The sequence below is a fragment of the Bufo bufo genome, chromosome 4, assembly GCF_905171765.1.
Source record: "Bufo bufo chromosome 4, aBufBuf1.1, whole genome shotgun sequence".
NCBI lineage: Eukaryota > Metazoa > Chordata > Amphibia > Anura > Bufonidae > Bufo > Bufo bufo.
The window spans coordinates 245,091,962-245,113,860 of record NC_053392.1 but is presented as its reverse complement, the minus strand read 5'-3'; the positions used below and the strand labels follow the sequence as shown (position 1 = coordinate 245,113,860).

General features: G+C 44.1%; 1 protein-coding gene across 1 annotated transcript in view; it reads right to left on the bottom strand.

The window, feature by feature from the left end:
• Positions 1–21,899, bottom strand: part of LOC120998011 (solute carrier family 12 member 9-like) — a 384,693-nt gene that overhangs the window by 31,020 nt on the left and 331,774 nt on the right. The window contains exon 10 of the mRNA XM_040428433.1: positions 21,329–21,521. Within this exon, the coding sequence (XP_040284367.1) occupies positions 21,329–21,521 (193 nt within the window). The remainder of the gene's footprint in view (positions 1–21,328; positions 21,522–21,899) is intronic.

The following is a 21,899-nucleotide window of genomic DNA, read 5'->3' as shown; positions in this document are numbered from 1 at the left end:
CACCCATACAGGAGTTCAAATGGCGAGAATCCCGTGGAGGCCTGCGGAACCTCCCGTATGGCGAACAACAAGGCTGGTAGCAACATGTCCCAATCTTTTCCGTCCTTCTGGACTACTCTTTTTAACATGAGCTTTAATGTTTTGTTGAATCGCTCTACAAGGCCAGCCGTCTGTGGGTGATAGACGGACGTCCACAACTGTCGGATCTGAAACAGCTTGCAGAGGTCCGCCATGACCTTCGACATAAACGGGGTGCCCTGGTCCGTCAAGATCTCCTTGGGCAGCCCCGTGCGGGAGAACATCTGAAACAATTCCCGAGCTATGGCCTTAGAGGAGGTGTTCCTTAATCGGACCGCCTCTGGGTACCTAGTTGCGTAATCTACCACGACTAGTATGTGCTGATGTCCCCGTGCTGATTTTACCAACGGCCCCACCAGGTCCATGGCAATCCGCTCAAACGGTACCTCGATTATAGGCAAAGGTACCAGGGGGTTCTGATAGTGTGACACTGGGGCTGTTAGCTGGCACGTGGGGCAGGACGCACAATACCTCTTCACCTCTGCCTTTTCCCCAAGGCCAGAAGAACCTGTCTGTTATCCTGGCCTCTGTCTTCTCTGCTCTCAGGTGTCCACCTAATGCATCATTATGCGCCAAATCGAGGAGCTGTCTCCGATACGAGTTGGACACCAGTAGCTGTTCAATAATTTCCCCTCGGATTTCTGCCACTCGGTACAGCAAGTCCCCGTTTAGCGCAAAATGAGGGAACCTAAGTTCTGCCTCGGGAACCTGTGAGACTCTGTTTATAACCACCACCTGCTCTCTAGCATGTGTTAAGGAGGGATCCTGTAACTGGGCGGAGCCAAACGCACCCTTGGGTACATTCAGGTCTGGGTACGTTGGTTCGGGTGAGGTCTCCTCCTTGTCTTCCTCGACTGGGGTCTGTGGTGGGGAGAGTTCCTCCTCATCCTCGTCCTGAAGAGGGCATTGGGTCCGGGTATGGCCATAGGCTCGACAACGCCAACACTGTATGTCCCCCATCTTTCTTACAGTAGTTAGCCTCCGCGGTTCTGAGAGCACTGTTGTAGGGACCTCTGGTCCAGAATCCGGAATGGCTCCCCTCCTGGGTGCGGTAACTGGTCGTACTGCTCTCGACGTGGGTTCCCGGTGCTTCGCGGGTCCGAGCAAGTCCTCCACTACTGTGTACCGCTCTACTAGTTCCACCAACTGATTAGCAGTCGCAGGGTCCCCATGGCTTACCCAGCGCTGCAGGTCATGCGACAGCGATCGCAGGTACCGGTCCATGGCCACCTGTTCTACAATTTGTGGGCCCGTCAATTTCTCAGACTGCAGCCACTTTTTTACTAGTTGCACAAGGTCATGCATTTGGGCTCTTGGTGGACGGCCAGCCTGGTAACCCCAGCGGTGCACTCTTTGGGCCCGAACAGCCGTAGTTACCCCCAGTCGAGCCAGGATCTCCGCCTTTAGCTGCTCATAGTTTTTAACGAGTTCGACTGGCAGGTCGAAATAGGCCTGTTGAGGGTCATCCGTAAGAAAGGGCGCGATGATGCTGGCCCATTGGTCCTGAGGCCACCCTTCTCTCTCTGCTACTCTCTCGAAAGTCAACAGGAAGGCCTCAACGTCATCACCAGATGTCAGTTTTTGTAATAGGTGGCTGGCTCTTACAGCAACTTGGGGCCCAGGGGCATTGTTCGCTTGCACTTGTCCTTGAGCCAACTGTTGTACAGCCTCGTTTAACGCAGCTACCTGAGCTTGTGTAGCTTCCTGATGTGCCGTAAGCTGAGCAATCAGCACACGGTTTGTCTCTTGCTGCGCCGCCATTGCTTCCTCATGGCGGCGGGTTGCCTCTACTGTGGCATGCTGCTGAGCCACCAAAGCTTTCTGCTGAGTTGCAGTGGTATGCAGCAGGGCTTTCATAACCTCCTCCATGTCTTTTCCTGCAACTTGCAGAGATTTCACCCAAGACATGCAAAACAGGCTACTGTCTCTTTTTATGTTTTAAATGGGTTTTGTGGCTTTCACGCCCTGCACGCATCCTCCACCAATCGTAATATGGGGGGAAGATCGCTCCAATAAACCAGGTGCATGAGTCAGCCCAGGGTTAAAGAAAACGGATGTTTATTTTCCAAAACGAAAATAGGTACAGCTTCCAGCAGCCAAGGTCCAAACAAACCCAACTTAAAGTCCGCTTAGTTCAGCACAACATAATCAATAGAACAGTGCATTCAAAAATAAAGGTATTTTGACCCAGGGTTCTTTTTAGTCCGTGGTAGATTCCAGTCGGCTCTCCTGCCAAACTTTCCACATGTCCTCAGTTTCCAGCTCTGTTCACAGCCAGCCACAGCAGTGTGTCCACCATACCACACACTCCACACCCTCACTCACTTCCTTTTCCTCTTATCAGGAGAGTGAGTTAACCCTGTGGGTACCGGATCCTAGGTAGTGCTTTCTTAAAGGCACCACAACCCAAATAATGGTGATACATATCTGTCACTGAGGACCCAACCTTGGCGTCCTCTACAATATACAGTACAGACCAAAAGTTTGGACACACCTTCTCATTCAAAGAGTTTTCTTTATTTTCATGACTATGAAGGCATCAAAACTATGAATTAACACATGTGGAATTATATACATAACAAACAAGTGTGAACCAACTGAAAATATGTCATATTCTAGGTTCTTCAAAGTAGCCACCTTTTGCTTTGATTACTGCTTTGCACACTCTTGGCATTCTCTTGATGAGCTTCAAGAGGTAGTCCCCTGAAATGGTCTTCCAACAGTGTTGAAGGAGTTCCCAGAGATGCTTAGCACTTGTTGGCCCTTTTGCCTTCACTCTGTGGTCCAGCTCACCCCAAACCATCTCGATTGGGTTCAGGTCCGGTGACTGTGGAGGCCAGGTCATCTGGCGCAGCACCCCATCACTCTCCTTCATGGTCAAATAGCCCTTACTTTCAACGTTTTCCCAATTTTTCGGCTGACTGACTGACCTTCATTTCTTAAAGTAATGATGGCCACTCGTTTTTCTTTACTTAGCTGCTTTTTTCTTGCCATAATACAAATTCTAACAGTCTATTCAGTAGGACTATCAGCTGTGTATCCACCTGACATCTCCTCAACGCCACTGATGGTCCCAACCCCATTTATAAGGCAAGAAATCCCACTTATTAAACCTGACAGGGCACACCTGTGAAGTGAAAACCATTTCAGGGGACTACCTCTTGAAGCTCATCAAGAGAATGCCAAGAGTGTGCAAAGCAGTAATCAAAGCAAAAGGTGGCTACTTTGAAGAACCTAGAATATGACATATTTTCAGTTGTTTCACTCTTGTTTGTTATGTATATAATTCCACATGTGTTAATTCATAGTTTTGATGCCTTCAGTGTGAATCTACAATTTTCATAGTCATGAAAATAAAGAAAACTCTTTGAATGAGAAGGTGTGTCCAAACTTATGGTCTGTACTGTATATAGTAACCCCTGCACTGCCAGTTGATATATATATAGAAACCCCTGCACTGCCAGTCAATATACAGATATATATATAGGAACCCCTGCACTGCCAGTCAATATACAGATATATATATAGGAACCCCTGCACTGCCAGTCAATATACAGATATATATATGGTAACCCCTGCACTGCTAGTCAATATATATATATATATATAGTGCACTGACAGTCAATATACAGATTTTATATATATATATATACACACACACACTCACCTAAAGAATTATTAGGAACACCTGTTCTATTTCTCATTAATGCAATTATCTAGTCAACCAATCACATGGCAGTTGCTTCAATGCATTTAGGGGTGTGGTCCTGGTCAAGACAATCTCCTGAACTCCAAACTGACTGTCAGAATGGGAAAGAAAGGTGATTTAAGCAATTTTGAGCGTGGCATGGTTGTTGGTGCCAGACGGGCCAGTCTGAGTATTTCACAATCTGCTCAGTTACTGGGATTTTCACGCACAACCATTTCTAGGGTTTACAAAGAATGGTGTGAAAAGGGAAAAACATCCAGTATGCGGCAGTCCTGTTGGCAAAAATGCCTTGTGGATGCTAGAGGTCAGAGGAGAATGGGCCGACTGATTCAAGCTGATAGAAGAGCAACGTTGACTGAAATAACCACTCGTTACAACCGAGCAGAAGACCCCACCGGGTACCACTCATCTCCACTACAAATAGGAAAAAGAGGCTACAATTTGCACGAGCTCACCAAAATTGGACTGTTGAAGACTGGAAAAATGTTGCCTGGTCTGATGAGTCTCGATTTCTGTTGAGACATTCAAATGGTAGAGTCCGAATTTGGCGTAAACAGAATGAGAACATGTATCCATCCTCTGATGGCTACTTCCAGCAGGATAATGCACCATGTCACAAAGCTCGAATCATTTCAAATTGGTTTCTTGAACATGACAATGAGTTCACTTTACTAAAATGGCCCCCACAGTCACCAGATCTCAACCCAATAGAGCATCTTTGGGATGTGGTGGAACGGGAGCTTCGTGCCCTGGATGGGCATCCCTCAAATCTCCATCAACTGCAAGATGCTATCCTATCAATATGGGCCAACATTTCTAAAGAATGCTATCAGCACCTTGTTGAATCAATGCAACGTAGAATTAAGGCAGTTCTGAAGGCAAAAGGGGGTCCAACACCGTATTAGTATGGTGTTCCTAATAATTCTTTAGGTGAGTGTATATATATATAGTAACCCCTGCACTGCCGAAAAAGTAAAGCTGATTTGTAGTTGCTTGCAATCGATTGATGTATAACTGTCTCTTACCATAATGCAAAGAGCTTGTAAAACTATTAAATAACAGTTCATACTGAAAATGGAAATATAATAACAGAAAGTTGCAATAATATACAAATATTTGAAAAAAAGCCTCAGTCAGAAGTAAATTTATAGGGAGAAAAATGAACAAGACATCAGAAAATGATCTGATCAACAACTGTGTAAAATGTGCAGAGCAATCGCTAATGTTGTAGCGCTGATGTATGACAATGGTAATTTGTGCATATAGCCATTATAAGAAACTGTACAAACTTAGGCTTTGAACAATTTACTCCACTAAAGTGAAGCACATTATATAGAAAAGAAACATTTCTAAACAACATAAAACACATCTGTTCTTTTACAAGAAAGAAGAATTTGGCATCTGAAAAAACAAAGTAGTTTTGGACAGACTGATTAACACTGTACAGTACTTGGACCCCAATACATTGATTTACAAATTACTGTCACATTTACCCTCTCATTCCATTCAATCTGGGCTTATATCTACACTGCAATTTCTTACATCATACATACAGTACATAGAACAATTAAATAGCACAAGCAATTCGATATATATATATGTGGCTACTGGATATAAATATTAAAGACTGGTTGGTCTAGCTAAGGGGAGCACAACCTGCTGCCCGGGGGCACGTGCGGCCCTCGGTATAATTCTGTGCGGCCCCCAACCATCTGGTAACAGACTAGAGATGAGCGAATCGTAGTTGACGAAGTGGAATTCGATCCGAATTTCAGGAAAATTTAGATTCGCACCGAATCTGAATTTCCTCACGCTTTGTGGTAACGAATCACATTTTTTCCTAAAATGGCTGCTGCACCCACAATGCCATGCATGCAGCCAATCAGCAGCCAGCCAGCCCTGTGATGTTACATCCCTATAAATAGCCTCAGTCATCTTGGATTCAGCCATTTTCCAGTGTACTTAGTGCAGGGAGAGACGTCAGCAGGCGCTAGGGACAGTGGTAAAAACGGCTTTTGCTATATAGAAGTTCAGGGAAAGGATAGGGAGGAATCATTCCACAGTATTGAAGCAGAACAGGGTTCAGTAGGTGAGGTTACAGCCTGGGTAATAGGAACAATCCTATTACACCTTGCTGCACTGACTGGGAATCCAAATTGCCATTATACAGCTCTGTAATTCCAGCAAACCGTTCTTGTTATTGGGGTGCAAGTGCTGTTTGATACAGCCATTAACAGGGTTTATTACAAGAAAATATTTCTACGTCTTATTTGCCCTTGTGCGGTGCAGTTATATGTTCTAAAGCATTTTTTGGCTTGTATTAGTGGGAAAAAAGGGTTTATAAGGCTACTTTCACACTAGCGTTTTTGCTGGATCCGGCAGGGTCCAGCAAAAACGCTTCCGTTACTGATAATACAACCATCTGCATCTGTTATGAACAGATCCAGTTGTATTATCTTTAACATTTCTTTAACATTGCCAAAACGGATCAGTTTTGAACTTCATTGAAAGTCAATGGAGGACGGATCCGTTTTCTATTGTGGCCAATTGTGTCAGAGAAAACGGATCCGTCCCCATTGACCTGCATTGGGGGTCATGACGGATCCGTTTTTCCAAGGACTGGGAACGCAACGGAACGGAATGCATTTTGGAGCATTCTGTTCTGTTCAGTTTTGTCCCCCCTTGACAATGAATGGGGACAAAACTGAAGCGTTTTTTTCTGGTATTGAGCCCCTATGACGGAATTCAATACCAGAAAACGTTAACGAGAGTGTGAAAGTACCCTAAGGCGTTGTGTAAAGTAAGAAAATTACAGCCCTTTTTGGCGTGTATTAGTGGCAAAAAAATATATATTATTTTCCGTTCAGCGGTGCAGTTATATGTTCTAAAGCCTTTTGTGGCGTGCATAAGTGGAAAAAATTAAGGGCCTATTTGCTGCTCAGCGGTGCAGTTATATGTTCTAAAGCCTTCTTTGGCGTGTATACATGGGGAAAAAAAGAACTTATCAGCCGTTGTGTGGTGAAGTGAGAAAATTACAGACTTTTTTTGGGGGTGTTCTAATTTCCTTTTTATTTATTTATTTGATCAAACAGTATGTCAGACAGAGAAGTGCACAGGGGAGTGGCAGTGGGCTAAATGTTTCTGGCGCAGGCACAGGTCGCAGCAGAGTAAGGGGGCGTGGCAGCAGGAGTCGCAGCGAGAGGCATGAGCTCCCGGTGTCATCTAGCGGTCGTGTCTTGACCAGCAACCCAGCGGTTCTTGAATAATTGACTCTGTCATCCACTTCGTCCCAAGTGATATCAGAGACCCCCAGCCAACAGTCGGTGGGTTTTTCAGACACAACCCTTAGTTGGAATGGCCCAGGAGCAGGCTCTGTGCTCTCACCTGTCCTCAACCTGCCTCTGGTATTTGCTGTTCTCTCAGCCAGACAAGTATTATATGCTTTGGGCTCAGTTCCACTATACAGCGAGGACGAGCTACTAAAGGACAGTCAGCAGCTACTGGCCAGCCAAGATGTGGTGGAGACATCCGCCGCTTCCTCCAGTAGGCAGGCAAGTAGTGATGAGGAGAGTGGCGTGGGAGCTGGTGTTGTGAGCGGTCAGGAGCTCCTGACCCAAAGACCGTTGAGGAGGACATCAGTGACATGCAGACAGTACTCGATGATGATCATGTAGCTGATCGCACTTGGGAGCCGGGTGAATTAGGGGCTTCATCATCATCGGGAGAAGAGGGTGGCAGCTTGCCCGTGAGCCAGTGGCGGAGCCAGCAAGTCGCTAGTGTGGCTGGGAGTCAGCAGGGTGCCAGCAGTGGGAGGTTGGGAGCCAAAAGTGCCTGGGGTAGACCACCCGCTCGCAGGAGCAGGGCTCCAGGCTAAAAAAAATATCAAGGAGCCATTGGCTCCTAACCTGAAAAATTTAGGAGCCAAAACGAAAATGTTTAGTCGCCAAACTTAAAATCCATATAATTACGGTATAATAAAAAAAAAAAACACACGTCTTACTTAGGGTTGTCACGATACCAAAATTTTGACTCAATTTCGATACCATAAAAAAGTATTGCGATACTCGATACCACGTGAAAAAAAAAAAAACACCAAAAAAGTCGCGTGCATTCCACATTTTATGGAATGTCTGGACCATAATAGAACAGTCCTAACCTAATTTTTGTTGGGACAAGGTAACAAAAAAATGGCAAATTGCACGTTTTTTTTTTTCTGTTACGGCGTTCACCGCATAGGAGATATTTTTAAATATTTTAATAGTTCAAACTTTTTCGGGCGTGGCGATATGTAATTTTTTTTATTGTTTATATATTTTATATGTAAAATTGGGCAAGGGGGTGATTTAAACTTAATATTTTGTTGTTTGTTTTACTTTTTATTTAATACCTATTTACCCCCTTAGGGGCTAGAACCTGGGATCTTTCATCCATTGTCCTATTCACCCTGATAGAGCTCTATCAGGGTGAATAGGACATCACACTCTCCCTGCTGCTGTGTGCCCACAGCAGCATGGAGCTGACTATGGCAGCCAGGACTTCAATAGCGTCCTGGCTGCCATGGTAACCGATCGGAGCCCTAGGCTTACACAACTGGGACTGCCACTGCCAAAGTCTTGTCGCCATTTAGCAATTCTAGGTCGCCATTTTGGTCGCCATCTGGAGCCCTGAGGAACCTACCTGCCTGGAAAGTAGTGGTTCAGGGGAACATGGAAGCAGCGGCGGTAGCAGTCAGTCAGTGCGGAGTGTTGGGGGTAAAATCACCTACTCGGCAGTGTGGCAGTTTTCTGTTAAGCTGCCGGAGGAGTTGAACATGGCCGTTTGTAGAATCTGTGGGCAGAAGGTGAAGCGTGGCCAGGTTGGCAATGTTGGCACCACGGCCTTGCGTCAACATATGCAGCGTCACCATAAAGTGGCCTGGGAGAACGGTGGCTCCGATGTGGTGGTCCAACCTGCTGCATCACCCAGTGGCAAACAGCCGATTTCAGGCAGTCAAGGCTCCACCAGCTCAGTCGAAGGGAGCTGTCTGTCCTTCCCATCATCTGTTGGTCCTGATGCTCCTGTTCCTCCTCCTACTCCTCATCAGTCATTCCATCAGCAATCGATCACCGAAGTGATTGCTAAGAGACAACAGTATGATTGCACTCATCCAACAGCAAAGAAGCTGAATGTGCTCCTGGTCAAGTTGTTGATGCTGCAGTCCCTCCCTTTCCAAATGGTGGACTCTGCACCTTTCAGATAACTGATGGCTTGTGCCAAGCCGAGGTGGAGAATCTCAAGCTGTCATTTCTTTGCCAAAAAGGCAGTACCAACCCTGCACTGCATATGTAGAACAGAAGGTGGGCCAGTCCTTGAGCCTGTCAATGTCTGCCAAATTGCACGGCAGCACCGATGTGTGGAGCTGTAACTACGGTCAGGGACAAAACATGTCCTTTACGGCCCACTGGGTGAATGTGGTCCCTGCACAGCCACACCAGCAACTTGGCCAGGTGACGCAGCTTCTGCCTCCACATTCTCACAACGTTGGTCCTGCGACAATGTCCGCCTCTGCCTCCTCATCCACCACCGTATCTTCAGCCTCAATTGCAGGGACAATTCACAGTGCCCCTCCAGCATAACACATGTGCAGGGCACAGCGGTGTCAAGCTGTTCTGCACCTCGGAGTCACACAGGGGAGAAACTGCTCCCTGTCCTTCATCAAGAAATCGAATCCTGCGTTTCTCTGCGACAACTCAAAATCGGAAACCATGGTGACCGACAACAGGAAGAACATGGTGTCGGCACTGAGCCATGCGTCCTGCATGGCACATGTGTTCAATCTGGTTGTCAAGAGGTTCGTGAAGTCTTCCACCCATATGCAAGACATTCTAAAAATGTCCAGGAAACTTTGCATGCACTTCAGCCACTCGTACACCGCAAATCACACCCTCTTTGAGCTGCAGAGGCGGAACGGCATCCCCCAACATATGTTGATATGCGATGTTTCCACCCGTTGGAATTCCACCCTCCATATGTTGGACCGACTATACGAACAGAGAAAGGCCATAAACGATTTCTTGATTATCCAAGCGGACAGGAGTACTCCTCTGTGTAGCCAGTGGCAGCTCATACGTGACACCTGCTGTTTGTTCAGGCCCTTTGGGGAGGCCTAGTTAATTGTCAGTAGCAAGGACTACGGGATGAACAACGTCATTGCACTGCTTCATGTCCTGGAATAGATGCTGGTAAATCTGGCTGTTCAGGGGACTGGAGACGTGGCGCCTAGATCTCACGGCCACATGAGCCCTGTGGGGGCTGAACTGGAGGAGGAGGACATTGGAGCACAAGCAATGTGTAGTGAAATGAGTGGTTTTTATACACAGGTGACAGGAGAGGAAAAGCAGGAGCCGCCACAGTGCGATGAGGAAGTCCAGGCAGAGGACCCCGACACACTGTGGCAGTATGCAGTGGAGATGGAGGCAGGGAGTCCCTCCGAGTCACTTGCACAAATGGCCCGATGCATGCTCACTTGCTTGCGTAGTGACAGCTGAATTGTCACCATTCAACAGAGGGATGATTTCTGGCTCTCCACCTTGTTGGACCCTCGCTACTGGTCCAAAATGGGGGCCTTTTTTACACCCACTGAGAGGGAAGAAAAATCGAACTACTATAGAGACATCCTATATGTAGTCAGTTGGCCGCTGCCTATTTGCGCCATCGTCCATCCTCTCGCAGGTCTGCGCTCATGTTCCTCTGCAATGGCTGCTGTAGCAGGAAGGGGGGGGTAGGAGCAGTTGCAGTTCAGGATTTCCACCCACCAATGTCTGATGCATCAGATTAGATCATCCATGGTGCCACACCAACACTTTAACAAAGGAGATCGGTTTCTTCTGGCTTACTGCCTCAGCTACTATTCTGATGCTGCCACCCACCTGATGCCAAATGCTCCTCCTTTCACCCACCATCTTCAGCTGGTACTGATATTGCCACCCACCTCCCCACTCTGTCAATGGGTCACTCTGTGGTCTCCTAATGTTGCTGCCACCTCACCACTCAGGTCTCCTGATGCTGCTGTTGCCACCTCCACACTGTCATTGTGCCACCCTGTGGCCTCCTCCTGATGCTGCCGCTGCCACCTCCACACTCTGTCATTGTGCCACTCTGGCCTCATGATGCTGCTGCCACCTCCACACTGTCATTGTGCCACCCTGTGACTTCCTCCTAATGCTGCTAATTCCGCCACCTCCACACTGTCATTGTGCCACCCTGTGGCTTCCTCCTGATGCTGCTGCTGCCACCACCTCCACACCCTGTCATTGTGCCACTCTGTGGCCATAATCTCAATACAATTCAGTTGTATATAGCTCATACATGTATGAGTGAAGAAAAATTGCTACTTACTTTTTATGAAGTGCTTGCACTTTCATACCTTATTTCAATCCTATTGGCAAAACATTAAAAGCAGTTTCTAGGCTGCTGTCACCTCCACAGTCATTGTGCCACCCTGTGGCCTCCTCAGGATGCTGCTGCTACCACCTCCCCCACACTGTCATTGTGCCACCCTGTGGCCTCCTCCTGATACTGCTGCTGCCACCTTCTCCACACTGTCATTGTGCCACTCTGTGGCCTCCTGATGCTGCTGCCACCTCCTGTCACGGGTGTAGTAGGTGAGAGAACCAAAAAAAGACAACAAGAAGGAAGGGGAAAGACACTAGGCCTCACCGCTAGGGAAGGAAAAGGGTCACCACCTATAAAACCCTGCTCCTGGCCCTAACTCCTGTGTATGGGTATCTCTACCATCGAGAGATGCCCATACGGATAGGAATCTAGAAAACCCTGGTGACCCTCATTTTCCCTAAGGATAATGACAGGGCAGAGACCACCCATTCCTTCCCTGGTGAAGGAACTAGCGTCTCACTGAGGCCTAGTAAACAACCGGGGGGGGGGGGGGGGGGATACAAAACACAACAAGCGGAACACTTAACTTCAGAGGATGATGGATGAATAGGACTTCAACACGAACCACACTCCAGCTCTTCCAAGACCAAATGAAGCTATCCCAAGCAAGGAGTGATGGGAAAAGTCAGACTAAATAGGGCAAGGTAAAGGTCACATGATCCACACCTGAACAGGAGGTGTGGACATACCAGCAACACACATACAAAGTGAAACCGAAAGAGGCTGTCAGATCACTAATGCGTAGATAATCTTTCAGACCTTCTGAAACCTGTCAAAGATGTGAAAACTCCACACTGTCATTGTGCCACTCTGTGGCCTCCTCCTGATGCTGCTGCCACCTCCAGACTCTGTCATTGGGCCACTCTGTGGCCTCCTCATGCTGCTTCCACCTCACCACTATGTCATTGTGCCACTCTGTGGCCTCCTGATGCTACTGCCACCTCTACACTGTCATTGTGCCACTCTGTGGTCTCCTCCTGATGCTGCTGCCACCTCCAGACTCTGTCATTGGGCCACTCTGTGGCCTCCTCATGTTGTTTGCACCTCACCACTATGTCATAGGGCCACTCTGTGGACTTTTTAATGCTGTTCCCACCCTCTCCACTTCATGACTGGGCCACTATTTTGCCTTTCGGCCTGGCTGACATCATCATTTATTTGACCTTTCTTCTGATCTGTCAGAAGGAAGGAAAAATGAGACGCACAACGGATCCTGTCTATGTGACAGCTGTAAGGCCTGCATGACTAGGTCCCTATTTTGCTTATGATTTGGTAGCCAAAAGCAGGAGTGGGTACAAAACACAGAAAACATGCAAATATTCCATTCACGTGTCATCTCTGTTTTGGATCCACTACAGTTTTTTGGGCTTTAGCAATACTGATGAATTACTGACCAAATGATGACCGAGTAAAGGCGGATGCTCAAGAGACAGGGTCCGTTTTTTGGGGGTTATTGTTCTGACGGATCAGAGGAAAGGCAAAATAATCAGCGACGTCAACACAAACTTACTGCTGACACCCACTCCACTCTGTCGGGGGGGCTCTACTTATAAGTGTTTAATAGAACAGGTTCTGTACAAATCTATGTGAATTGGTGTAAAAGGAGTGCGTTCTTTCACGCTATAGTAGGATCTTGGGCCTCTGCACAGTTCTTTATACCTCAAGAAGGGATCCCGGCAGCCATCAATTGCTATTCAAATATTCTTTAATTTTGTCATAATAGTATGTCTTATGACGCGTTTCGGCTCAACAGCCTTTAGCAACAAAGCTTTGTTGATAAAGGCTGTTGAGTCAAAACGCGTCATAAGACATACTATTATGACAAAATTAAAGAATATTTGAATAGCAATTGATGGCTGCCGGGATCCCTTCTTGAATTACACGTGGAGTTGCACTGGAGTTACACGTGGAGTTGCACTGTGCTAAGAGCGATGCCTGTCACCTACATGTCATACTGACTCATAGTATTGGTTCACTACCATAGCAGACTCCCTAAGAGTGTTACTGCAAGGCACATTGTTCTACACCACTATAAAGGCTCTCTGCAGCCAGGAAATAGCCGTTTTTTAACACAATTTGCCACAAATAAATTCGGATCAAAACACATTTTTTAAGATAATTCGGAGAAGCGTCCGAATAGAATTTTTGAGAAATTCGCTCATCTCTAGTAACAGATGAAGCTGCTCACATGCATTTTTCATGTATTCTCCCATTAGATGGGAATCCTAGAGGCGTAACCAGACATTTATAGTATATACTGTATGTACAATACACCATAAATACAATATTTCAGTTGGTAATACCCCTTTTAAACTTTTATTTTCAGCCCTTGAGATTCCTTCAGTCTGACAATGTGGCCCCCAACCAATGTGCAGCCTACTCTAACCGCACAGGTTGCAAAAGAAGATAATCCAACTACATTGGTCCCTCAAGTTATATTAAATGATTCCAGGAATAGCTGCTAACTTTACCAGAGAAGTGGCCTTGATCGGCTGGATCTGAAATATTGTATCCTGAGGCCATTGTATCCTGAAAGAACACTTGTATGCACCAATATCTCAGGGAACCACGTTAGATAATCCAGTCAGCAGTAGTGCATAGTGCACAATACTGTTACATACTAGACAGATCTATCTCACTCTACATGTGTACATTTTATTACATCTCTACTGATAGGTAGTAAGAAAGTTGAAAAGAAGCAGAATTTTCATGCTGTTAGCAAGAAGTGGATGAATCTATTAAAATGTTATATGAATTTGCTATATAAATCATAACACATATTTCAGACGTAACGTGACTCTGCACGTACATTGTAGTGCTCCTTATATTGCTAATGTAAGATATTAATACTACAAGTTCTGCTATACATTCAGTGAAAATGTGCTATGTTAAATACTTAATTGTATTGGTTAGTAGCTCTAATACAGAGTCATATAACATGCAGGGAGGACTATGCTAGACATAAGTCGTAAAGATTTATAGTGTGCCTAAGAATGACAGCAGAGGAGCTGTCCTGTACAGCACTGCCAGTCACAGCACAATACCAGTAACAACGCCGCGCTGGCTCCATTCCTCTTAGAGGCCAGCTAGGGAGCTCAGTGGCATGGGCATAACTGCTGTTTTCATAAGTGGCAGTTTCTTCTGTACTTGATTATAGGTACAGGCACTTTCAGGCAATGATGAGCTATTAATAATGGTTGTGCTTTAGTCGTGAATAGATGAATTAGGAACAGAGTGGAGGAGGCCAACTGCTGGGAAAAGACTGTGATGGCATTTCTCACTAAGAAAGGCTAGGGTACATAAAGTGCAAAATGCGACAGCTCAAAAATAGCAATGTTTTTTTTAATGAAGTCCCCAGAATTCTTGTTACTCGTAGATCAGCCGTGATGACACCTGAGCATGGTTTTGAAGTGTTTTTAGCAGATTTCCTTCTAGACTTCTTATCCCTGACTTTAGTGCATGTTAAGCCTTTTGGCTGGTTTTAACTAACAGGGTGAGAGTGCAAATAAATTTGATTAATTCATCACTAGGATGAAGGGAGCCTTATAAATAAGAGCTGCTCTCTTGATGGCAGTTGAAAATTTTCACATATGATTTACGTAAGTCCCTGATATTGGCCAGTTTTATCTCGAGTATCAATCATTAGATTATAATGTACTGCACTCGACAGATCTGGTAACTAGCCTTGCTTCATTGGTGACGTGGCTGCTTAAAGGTAATTTCCTAACTCAGCGCTTGGTTAGAATAGTTACCATGTCAGCCTTTCGACAGGTCGCTAACTAATGTAGCCCATGTAGTAGATGCCCTGCTCCAGCTTCCTCTTCATGTGCCGTCCACCCATCTGGCTCTTTTATCGGCCTCCTCTTTCTATGTGTTACTGGATTTAAAGGGGTAATGAACTGGTAATTGATCTATTTAGGGGTTTCCTTTTACATTCTGGCTAGCTGTATTTCCTATAAAGGGGGTCATCTCCTGACCAGTCACTGTCACATCTTGTTATTCCGATTACATTCTGTGCTCTGTTTTATGACTGTGAATACCGCCAGTCCTGCTTTGTGTATGCCAACTGATTCTGAACTAATGCTGGCTGCCTTGATATTCTGTATGATTCTCTACTTCTGGTGTTCTCGCCTGTTCTCTAAAAGTTCTTGCTTTCAGGAGCTGTTCTCAAAACCGGAAACTTCCAGCAAAGACCGTATCAACTTTGGGGGTTAAAGTGACAAATGAATAATTCCTTATCCTTCACAAACCATGATATCTTTAAAAGGATCTATCACCCGAGATAAGCTGTTTTATTTGAAAAATAACACCCCCCACCAAAAAAAAATTGAAAATCCAAGCAATTAAAAAAAAATGTAAAAAAATAATAAAATTAAAAAGACTTCTGCATAGGTCAAATGCCCAAGATGTGAATGACCAGATTCCTCACAGTAGTCGAGTCTGATCTTCCTGGTTAGGTGATCCCGACATCCCTAGCTTCTTCCTAGACTCCCATGGCAGAACACAGTCAGAATCTTACTGGTTATTGCAAGATCTTTCGGCTCTGACTAAAAGAGCTGTGTTCTACCGTATTAATACATGAGTTGGTCCACCCTTTGTTCCATGACAAAAAATGCACATCTGAAGATATCCATATGTGAAAAAAACTTCATTTCAAGCATCAGCTCCAGGCCCAATTAACCCCTGCGGCCCCCATTAACATACTACTTTGATTTCTGGATGGTAGGGGAGAAAGGGAGCAGGTACACAGGATGTAATCATACTCAGGCTAAAAAGTTCCCTCAGTCTGAAATGATACATGGCAGTTTGAGAACCATTACTGATTTTGCACTGGGGTGAAGGGGCTTCAAGTTACACATTACAGAATGTTGGATTCTGCTCACATTAATGTAAGCTTAACACACATAATTGTGGTGTTAATATAGTCATGCAAGCAATGTTCCTTCTCATCACTGAGTTAGAACTTTGCTAAATTTCATGCATTGGAACAGATATAAGGTCAAACTTACTGAGTATCACTGTGAGACCATTAAATAGGGCATGTCAGATTGGATTTGTCTCACAGTAAACCTAATTTGATGTGCCTCATTGAAAAGCATGTATTAATCATGATTCCATGGCTATGAGGCATATATGTATTGCAGGTATGGAAGAATATTTAGATAATTTATTGGAAAAGAGAAAATTCATGGCTGCCTTTGGAGAATGCTCTTTTTTTTTTTTTTAACAAAGATGAATTGCCTGAAGTAACCATTCCACACAAGTGTAAAATTCAGATCATGGTATTAGCCATGGTATCAACATGAGACACAGTGAGCTTTCTATTCACATACAATAATTATTTCCTCAGACCTAATCAATGAACTATGGGGAATGGGGGGCATTCATGGTTCTTAGTGCGCCACTTTTTTGGCTGAAAACTGTCAAATGTTTTGGTGCACAACTTCTCTGCCTTTCGCCATTTTTGCAAGTAGTGTATTTTTAAGTATAGTGTTTAGATCTCTTTTAAGATGCATTTATTACTATATGCAACTCTTACAAAAGTGGCATAGAGTGGCAAAGCCACATAAAACTGAGTGCCACTTTATAAATTTGGCGCAGCAACACAAACCAAAGACACTTAAAACTTACACCAAAAACACTGCAAATGATAACTTCCCCCTATGTCTTTGGGCAATACCCAAGACATCTGAAGCAGCTCTTGAGTTTTTTTAATATTTTATATGAGGCCATTTTGCTAACAGTTTTGCTTAACTTGAGAAATATTTGTATCCAAGAATCACCAACAGCACATATTCTGTAAATTGCTTATAGCCCCGGACATATTTGACTATTTTGGATATTTTAAGGTGCCATATAACATATCCAGACCATACGTTCTCCAGGGCAGTTACTGCTAAACTAACCCTAAGAATATATTCTGTGTAACTCTATATTTAAATCAATGAATGAGTCATTTCAAACAATGTTAAAATACTAAGATGTATCATAGATCTGATTGAGGTTTTCCTTTACAGCAGGGTTGCATACCTTGTGTTATGCAAGCGAGAGTGGACCCACTGCGCCACTGACCAGCTACAGTCTGGAAGGACGTGACAAAGTAACTACTTGGCCTTCACTGGAGCCTCTCATGGTTAGGATAGGCTTGGGCCAAGATTGCTCAGGCACCTTCCTGGGGCAGGAAGCTCCTTTAACTACTTATTGCAAACCAGCCAAAGGCTGGGGAGACAGAGGGCGTGTACTTGTTGCCTCCCAAGGGAGGAGAGACACGCCCGTGCACGCCCCAAGAACAGTACAGGACTCAAGCAGGAAGTAAGCTCTGGCACAGAGTACAGATACAACAGTTAAGCTACCTGCTGCCCATGCTTCTCAGCACAGCGCATGGCAGCAGGAGGGAATGAGCATGTAAGGCCAGCAGCGCAGGCATGGCGTGCTGGGCTAACACATTGTCTCAGTCTGAAGATGATATTGTCAATTTACAGGTGTTTAAAAGAGTTGTCCAGCCAAGGAGCCAACAACCCCAATGCTCCTAAGGCTGAGGTCACAATTTAGTTATTTGATCAGTTATTATGAGCCAAAACCAGGTGCGGGTCAAAAACACAAAGCAACTATACATTATACCTTATCTCTGAGTAGGCTCCACTACTGGTTTTGGCTCACAATAACTGATGGAGATAACTGACCAAATAACTGGTGTGAACTCGGCCTAACCTGTGCCCCATTTAAAAAAAGACATTCACCTGTCCATGGTCCCACCGTATTGACCAGGGGATCTAGCCACTGCCTGGGTCTGCAGTAGCTGGAAGCTGATGGGAACGTGACAGCAGGACAGGCACAGCAAGACTGCGGAAAGGAGTTTTTTTTTTTAAGGGGCACAGGTTAGAAGCATTGGGGTTGTTGGCTTCTAGGTTGCAAACAAATAAATATCACCCACATCTTTACCAACATTTGTGTTGGTAAATTCCGGGCATTTATGCCCCACTTACCCCAAATCCACCGGGGAAGAGTCACTTCTGGGTGGATTTACATAAAGCCCACTCATTTTCATGGCAGGACAAGCCAGTATTGTCTCTGAAAATTTGGGACAATCCCTGCAAATTTGGGATTGCTGGGAACTATGCAACCATAAGGTTGCTTCATGTACTACTGAATTGCACTTGCTTGAAAATTATACCAATTTGATCGCATTTAAAATATGTAAAGTGGTCGGAGAGTTGGCAGTAACATACTATTACTTTTTATGACTACTACTTAGTTTAACAGCCTTTTTTTTTTTTTTAAAGAACCCATTTAAATTCAAATGGCTAAATATGAATATCATTCAGAAATAAGACACTGATAAGTTTTGTGCAGAGTAGGAACAGTTAAGGAGCACATAAAAAAGGATGAGATGCGCAGTAAATGGACAGCTAACGAAGTATGTAAAAATAGCATTCTCCCTGCTAAGTGTCAAACGCTTTGTATTAAACAGAAAGCCAGCTACAAAAAGATAAGTGAGACAGTAACAATATTACATTAGAGTGTAATGTGGGTGATTTCACTGCAGAGACTGAACAGGTGGTGGGCTTTGTGTCCGCACAATGAGACCCCACTATCATAAGCACAGAGAGACAAGATATTATTCCCCATAGTATTCTCCAGACTGTGGATAATCTGGCGGGTACATTTTGTAACAAATTCTATTACTCAGGCCCTGCTGAGTGCATAAGCTGCACAGAGGTTGTCTTGTATGTACATACATAGATATATAGCCTTGGATACACTATCTCCTATCTATAACACGGCAGGGGAGGCATTGGTTGCTCCTATATCCATGCTTTATTGCATTAGTTCACATTAATTTCTTCAATGATTTTTCCTATTTCCACCATCAATTTAATGCAGCAATTCATCCCCTTTTTAAAATACCTTCTCAATGACTCCCTATCCTTTTGATATACTAAGGTCAGAGTCCCCATAAAAACTTATGATATCATAGAATGGTAAAATGTATTCATTTTGTTTAATCAGTGTTTACTAAAGTTTTTTAGAGTTTTAATATGATATATATAAAGAGAGAAATAAAAAAATAAAGGATCTCGTAGGACTCAACAAAGTAGGAATAACAAAAAGAAAATGCTGGCCAGCACAAATCTAGTCCACCCACCCCACTTGCACTAAGACTCCCCAAGATAAGAAAGCAATAAGTGTTAAATAATTAACCCCCAATCTACTGTACGTGCAGGTACTGCAATCTCGTATTGTTTATAAGTAAAGACTGTCGTCGATACCTAGATCGAGTGGTGGAGAAAACAATTTCTGTATGGAGAGTAGACCCAGGGGGCACCTGGCCAACAAGACCGAAATTTCAAACTTTTCCAACTGTTGCGCCACAATCTGCGCCTGAAATACGCTTAATTTAGGCGTATTTCAGAATGATAAATGACTCTCAAAGCTTCTAAAAGGGAGTGAGAGGGAATTGAAGGGAAGTCCCTTCTCCACTGGAAACCAGGTAAGAGTTGTGTGTACTCAAGCCACGAAAAGGTGAGAGAAAGAGACTGTGTTTGAAGTTATGAGAGTGGGCAGAGGTCAGGACCCCCAAGACTGTATCAAACTAATAGTCGTCTGCAGCCCTCCAGGTGAGGAAGGATTCACAATGAAATAGGGGGGTAAGTGGGCTGAACAATTTGTACAATATTTGTTTTGTACTAACCTATTCTAGAGCTGTAGGGTGACCCGTACCAGATATGCAGAAGAAAAATGTGTATTATTTATAATCAAGAAAAAAGAAATAAAAAAAAGAAACGCCTGATAGGAAGGTTTTGCAAAGCAAACTTACAGTATTTTTAACATTTATTTTTGCTACATTACAACCTTTTCTTTGGAAGTAGACGGCTTAATAAAACTGTGTAATGATAGGAGAGGTAAACTTTCTCAAAGTAAGGGGGTTTAGAACATTTTCTAAATAAAATGTCTTAATTTATTCTAGTGAAGCTCAGAGCCACATTTAGGGCTCATTCAGACGGCCGTATGCTGTACGCAAAAATGCGGATCTGTTTTTTTGTGGATTAGATGCTGTCCTTTTCACGTCTATGGGGCCCTTTTCTTCCATTGCACGGCTCAGCAAAAATGAAACATGTCCTATACTTGTCAGTGAAAATCAGGACATGGCCCTTTTGAAGTCTATGGATCAGCAAAAAAAGGAATGCAATCCGTTTTTTTGTGGACATGCTGAACTGTCCGCAAAAAAACGGATCCGCATTTTTGCGGACAGCATACGGCCGTCTGAATGAGCCCTTATTCTGAGGCCTACGCTTCACATATTGGGGCGGCTTTTGAAATTGGCTACAAGAAACACTGCAACGGAGACAGTTTTTCGGTTAGACAGTTTCTTAAACCTGCCCAATTGAGAGGTGACTTTAGGATAATTTCAAACTGATTTGCTGCAACTAGCAAAATCAATGTATGGAAGCTATTTTAGCTGTGGATATATACGCATCATATGTAAAAAAAAAATTACAAAAAGTTACTAAACTATATTGGTGAGGAGTGGCTAGAGAAGGAATATCAGGCACCAGTGGTTCTGATATAGCCATCTGCCTTCTTTAAATGGTATAACTAAAAAAAAATGTCACTTTTTTTTTTTATAGAATATGGCTATGCAAAACTTTTTTTTATTTTTATCAAATATGGTCAACATTTCCCACTACTGTTTTACTATAGAATCAGCATCTGCGCCACCTTCCAGTGAAAGTTTCCTACTAACTGGAAATTTTGCTGGGCTCTGCCTACCCTAACCTGACAATAAACAGGATAATGACAGTTCCAAGTATCCATGGGGTAAGAAAAAGAAAACCAGTATTTTACACTTTCGTTCACTTCCCAGGCTGTTTTTCTGAGTATTTTGCTATGCTTTTTTTACATGCTATTTTATATCAACGTGTTCTAGAGTATAACTGCCCGCAGAGATATGTATGGTTAGTGCACAATATCAAGCATCGTACAATGAGCTTTAAATACAGTATAATAAAATTATCAGATATGACAACATACAACAAATTTATCTTGTGCTGCTATAATCTGACCACAACAAAATAAACAAACATTTTACCAATACATTTATCTCACCTGATGGAAGATGAGCGCTTGAGATATAAATCCCCAACTATGACTGGGAGATAAGTAGTGTAGACACAGGAGCAGGATCAACATGAACACAATGCTGGCAGATGCATAGATGGCATTTATAAGGAATATCATGGTCACACAACCCAGAATCCCGAGGATACAAGTGTACCAAGTGAAGTAGCGAAATGTTGGCCTATGTATGTGGAGAAAATAAGTCAATAAATAATTGGTGGTGGCTACATAACATCCTAATAGTACTGATAGTATAAAGAAAAAGTCATATCAATTTAAAGAAAAATACTAATGTAATGAAATATAAATTGTAGGCAGAATATGGGTGCAGGTATTTTGCTCCCAGAGTGTGCTGCTGGGCTGATTTGCAGCCAGGTGGGTTCAAATACCGGACTGGATTTTAATTGCCGGTCCAGGTTTTTGGCAGGACCTGGCTGTCCTTAAATAGGCAGCTGGGCTCAGCAGCAGGATCTCTGTGTTGGGATCTGAGGCTTGGTGCCAGGCTGGAGGGCTGAGACCCATGGGCCGAGGAAACAGGCCCCCTAAAGCCTGCCGTGGA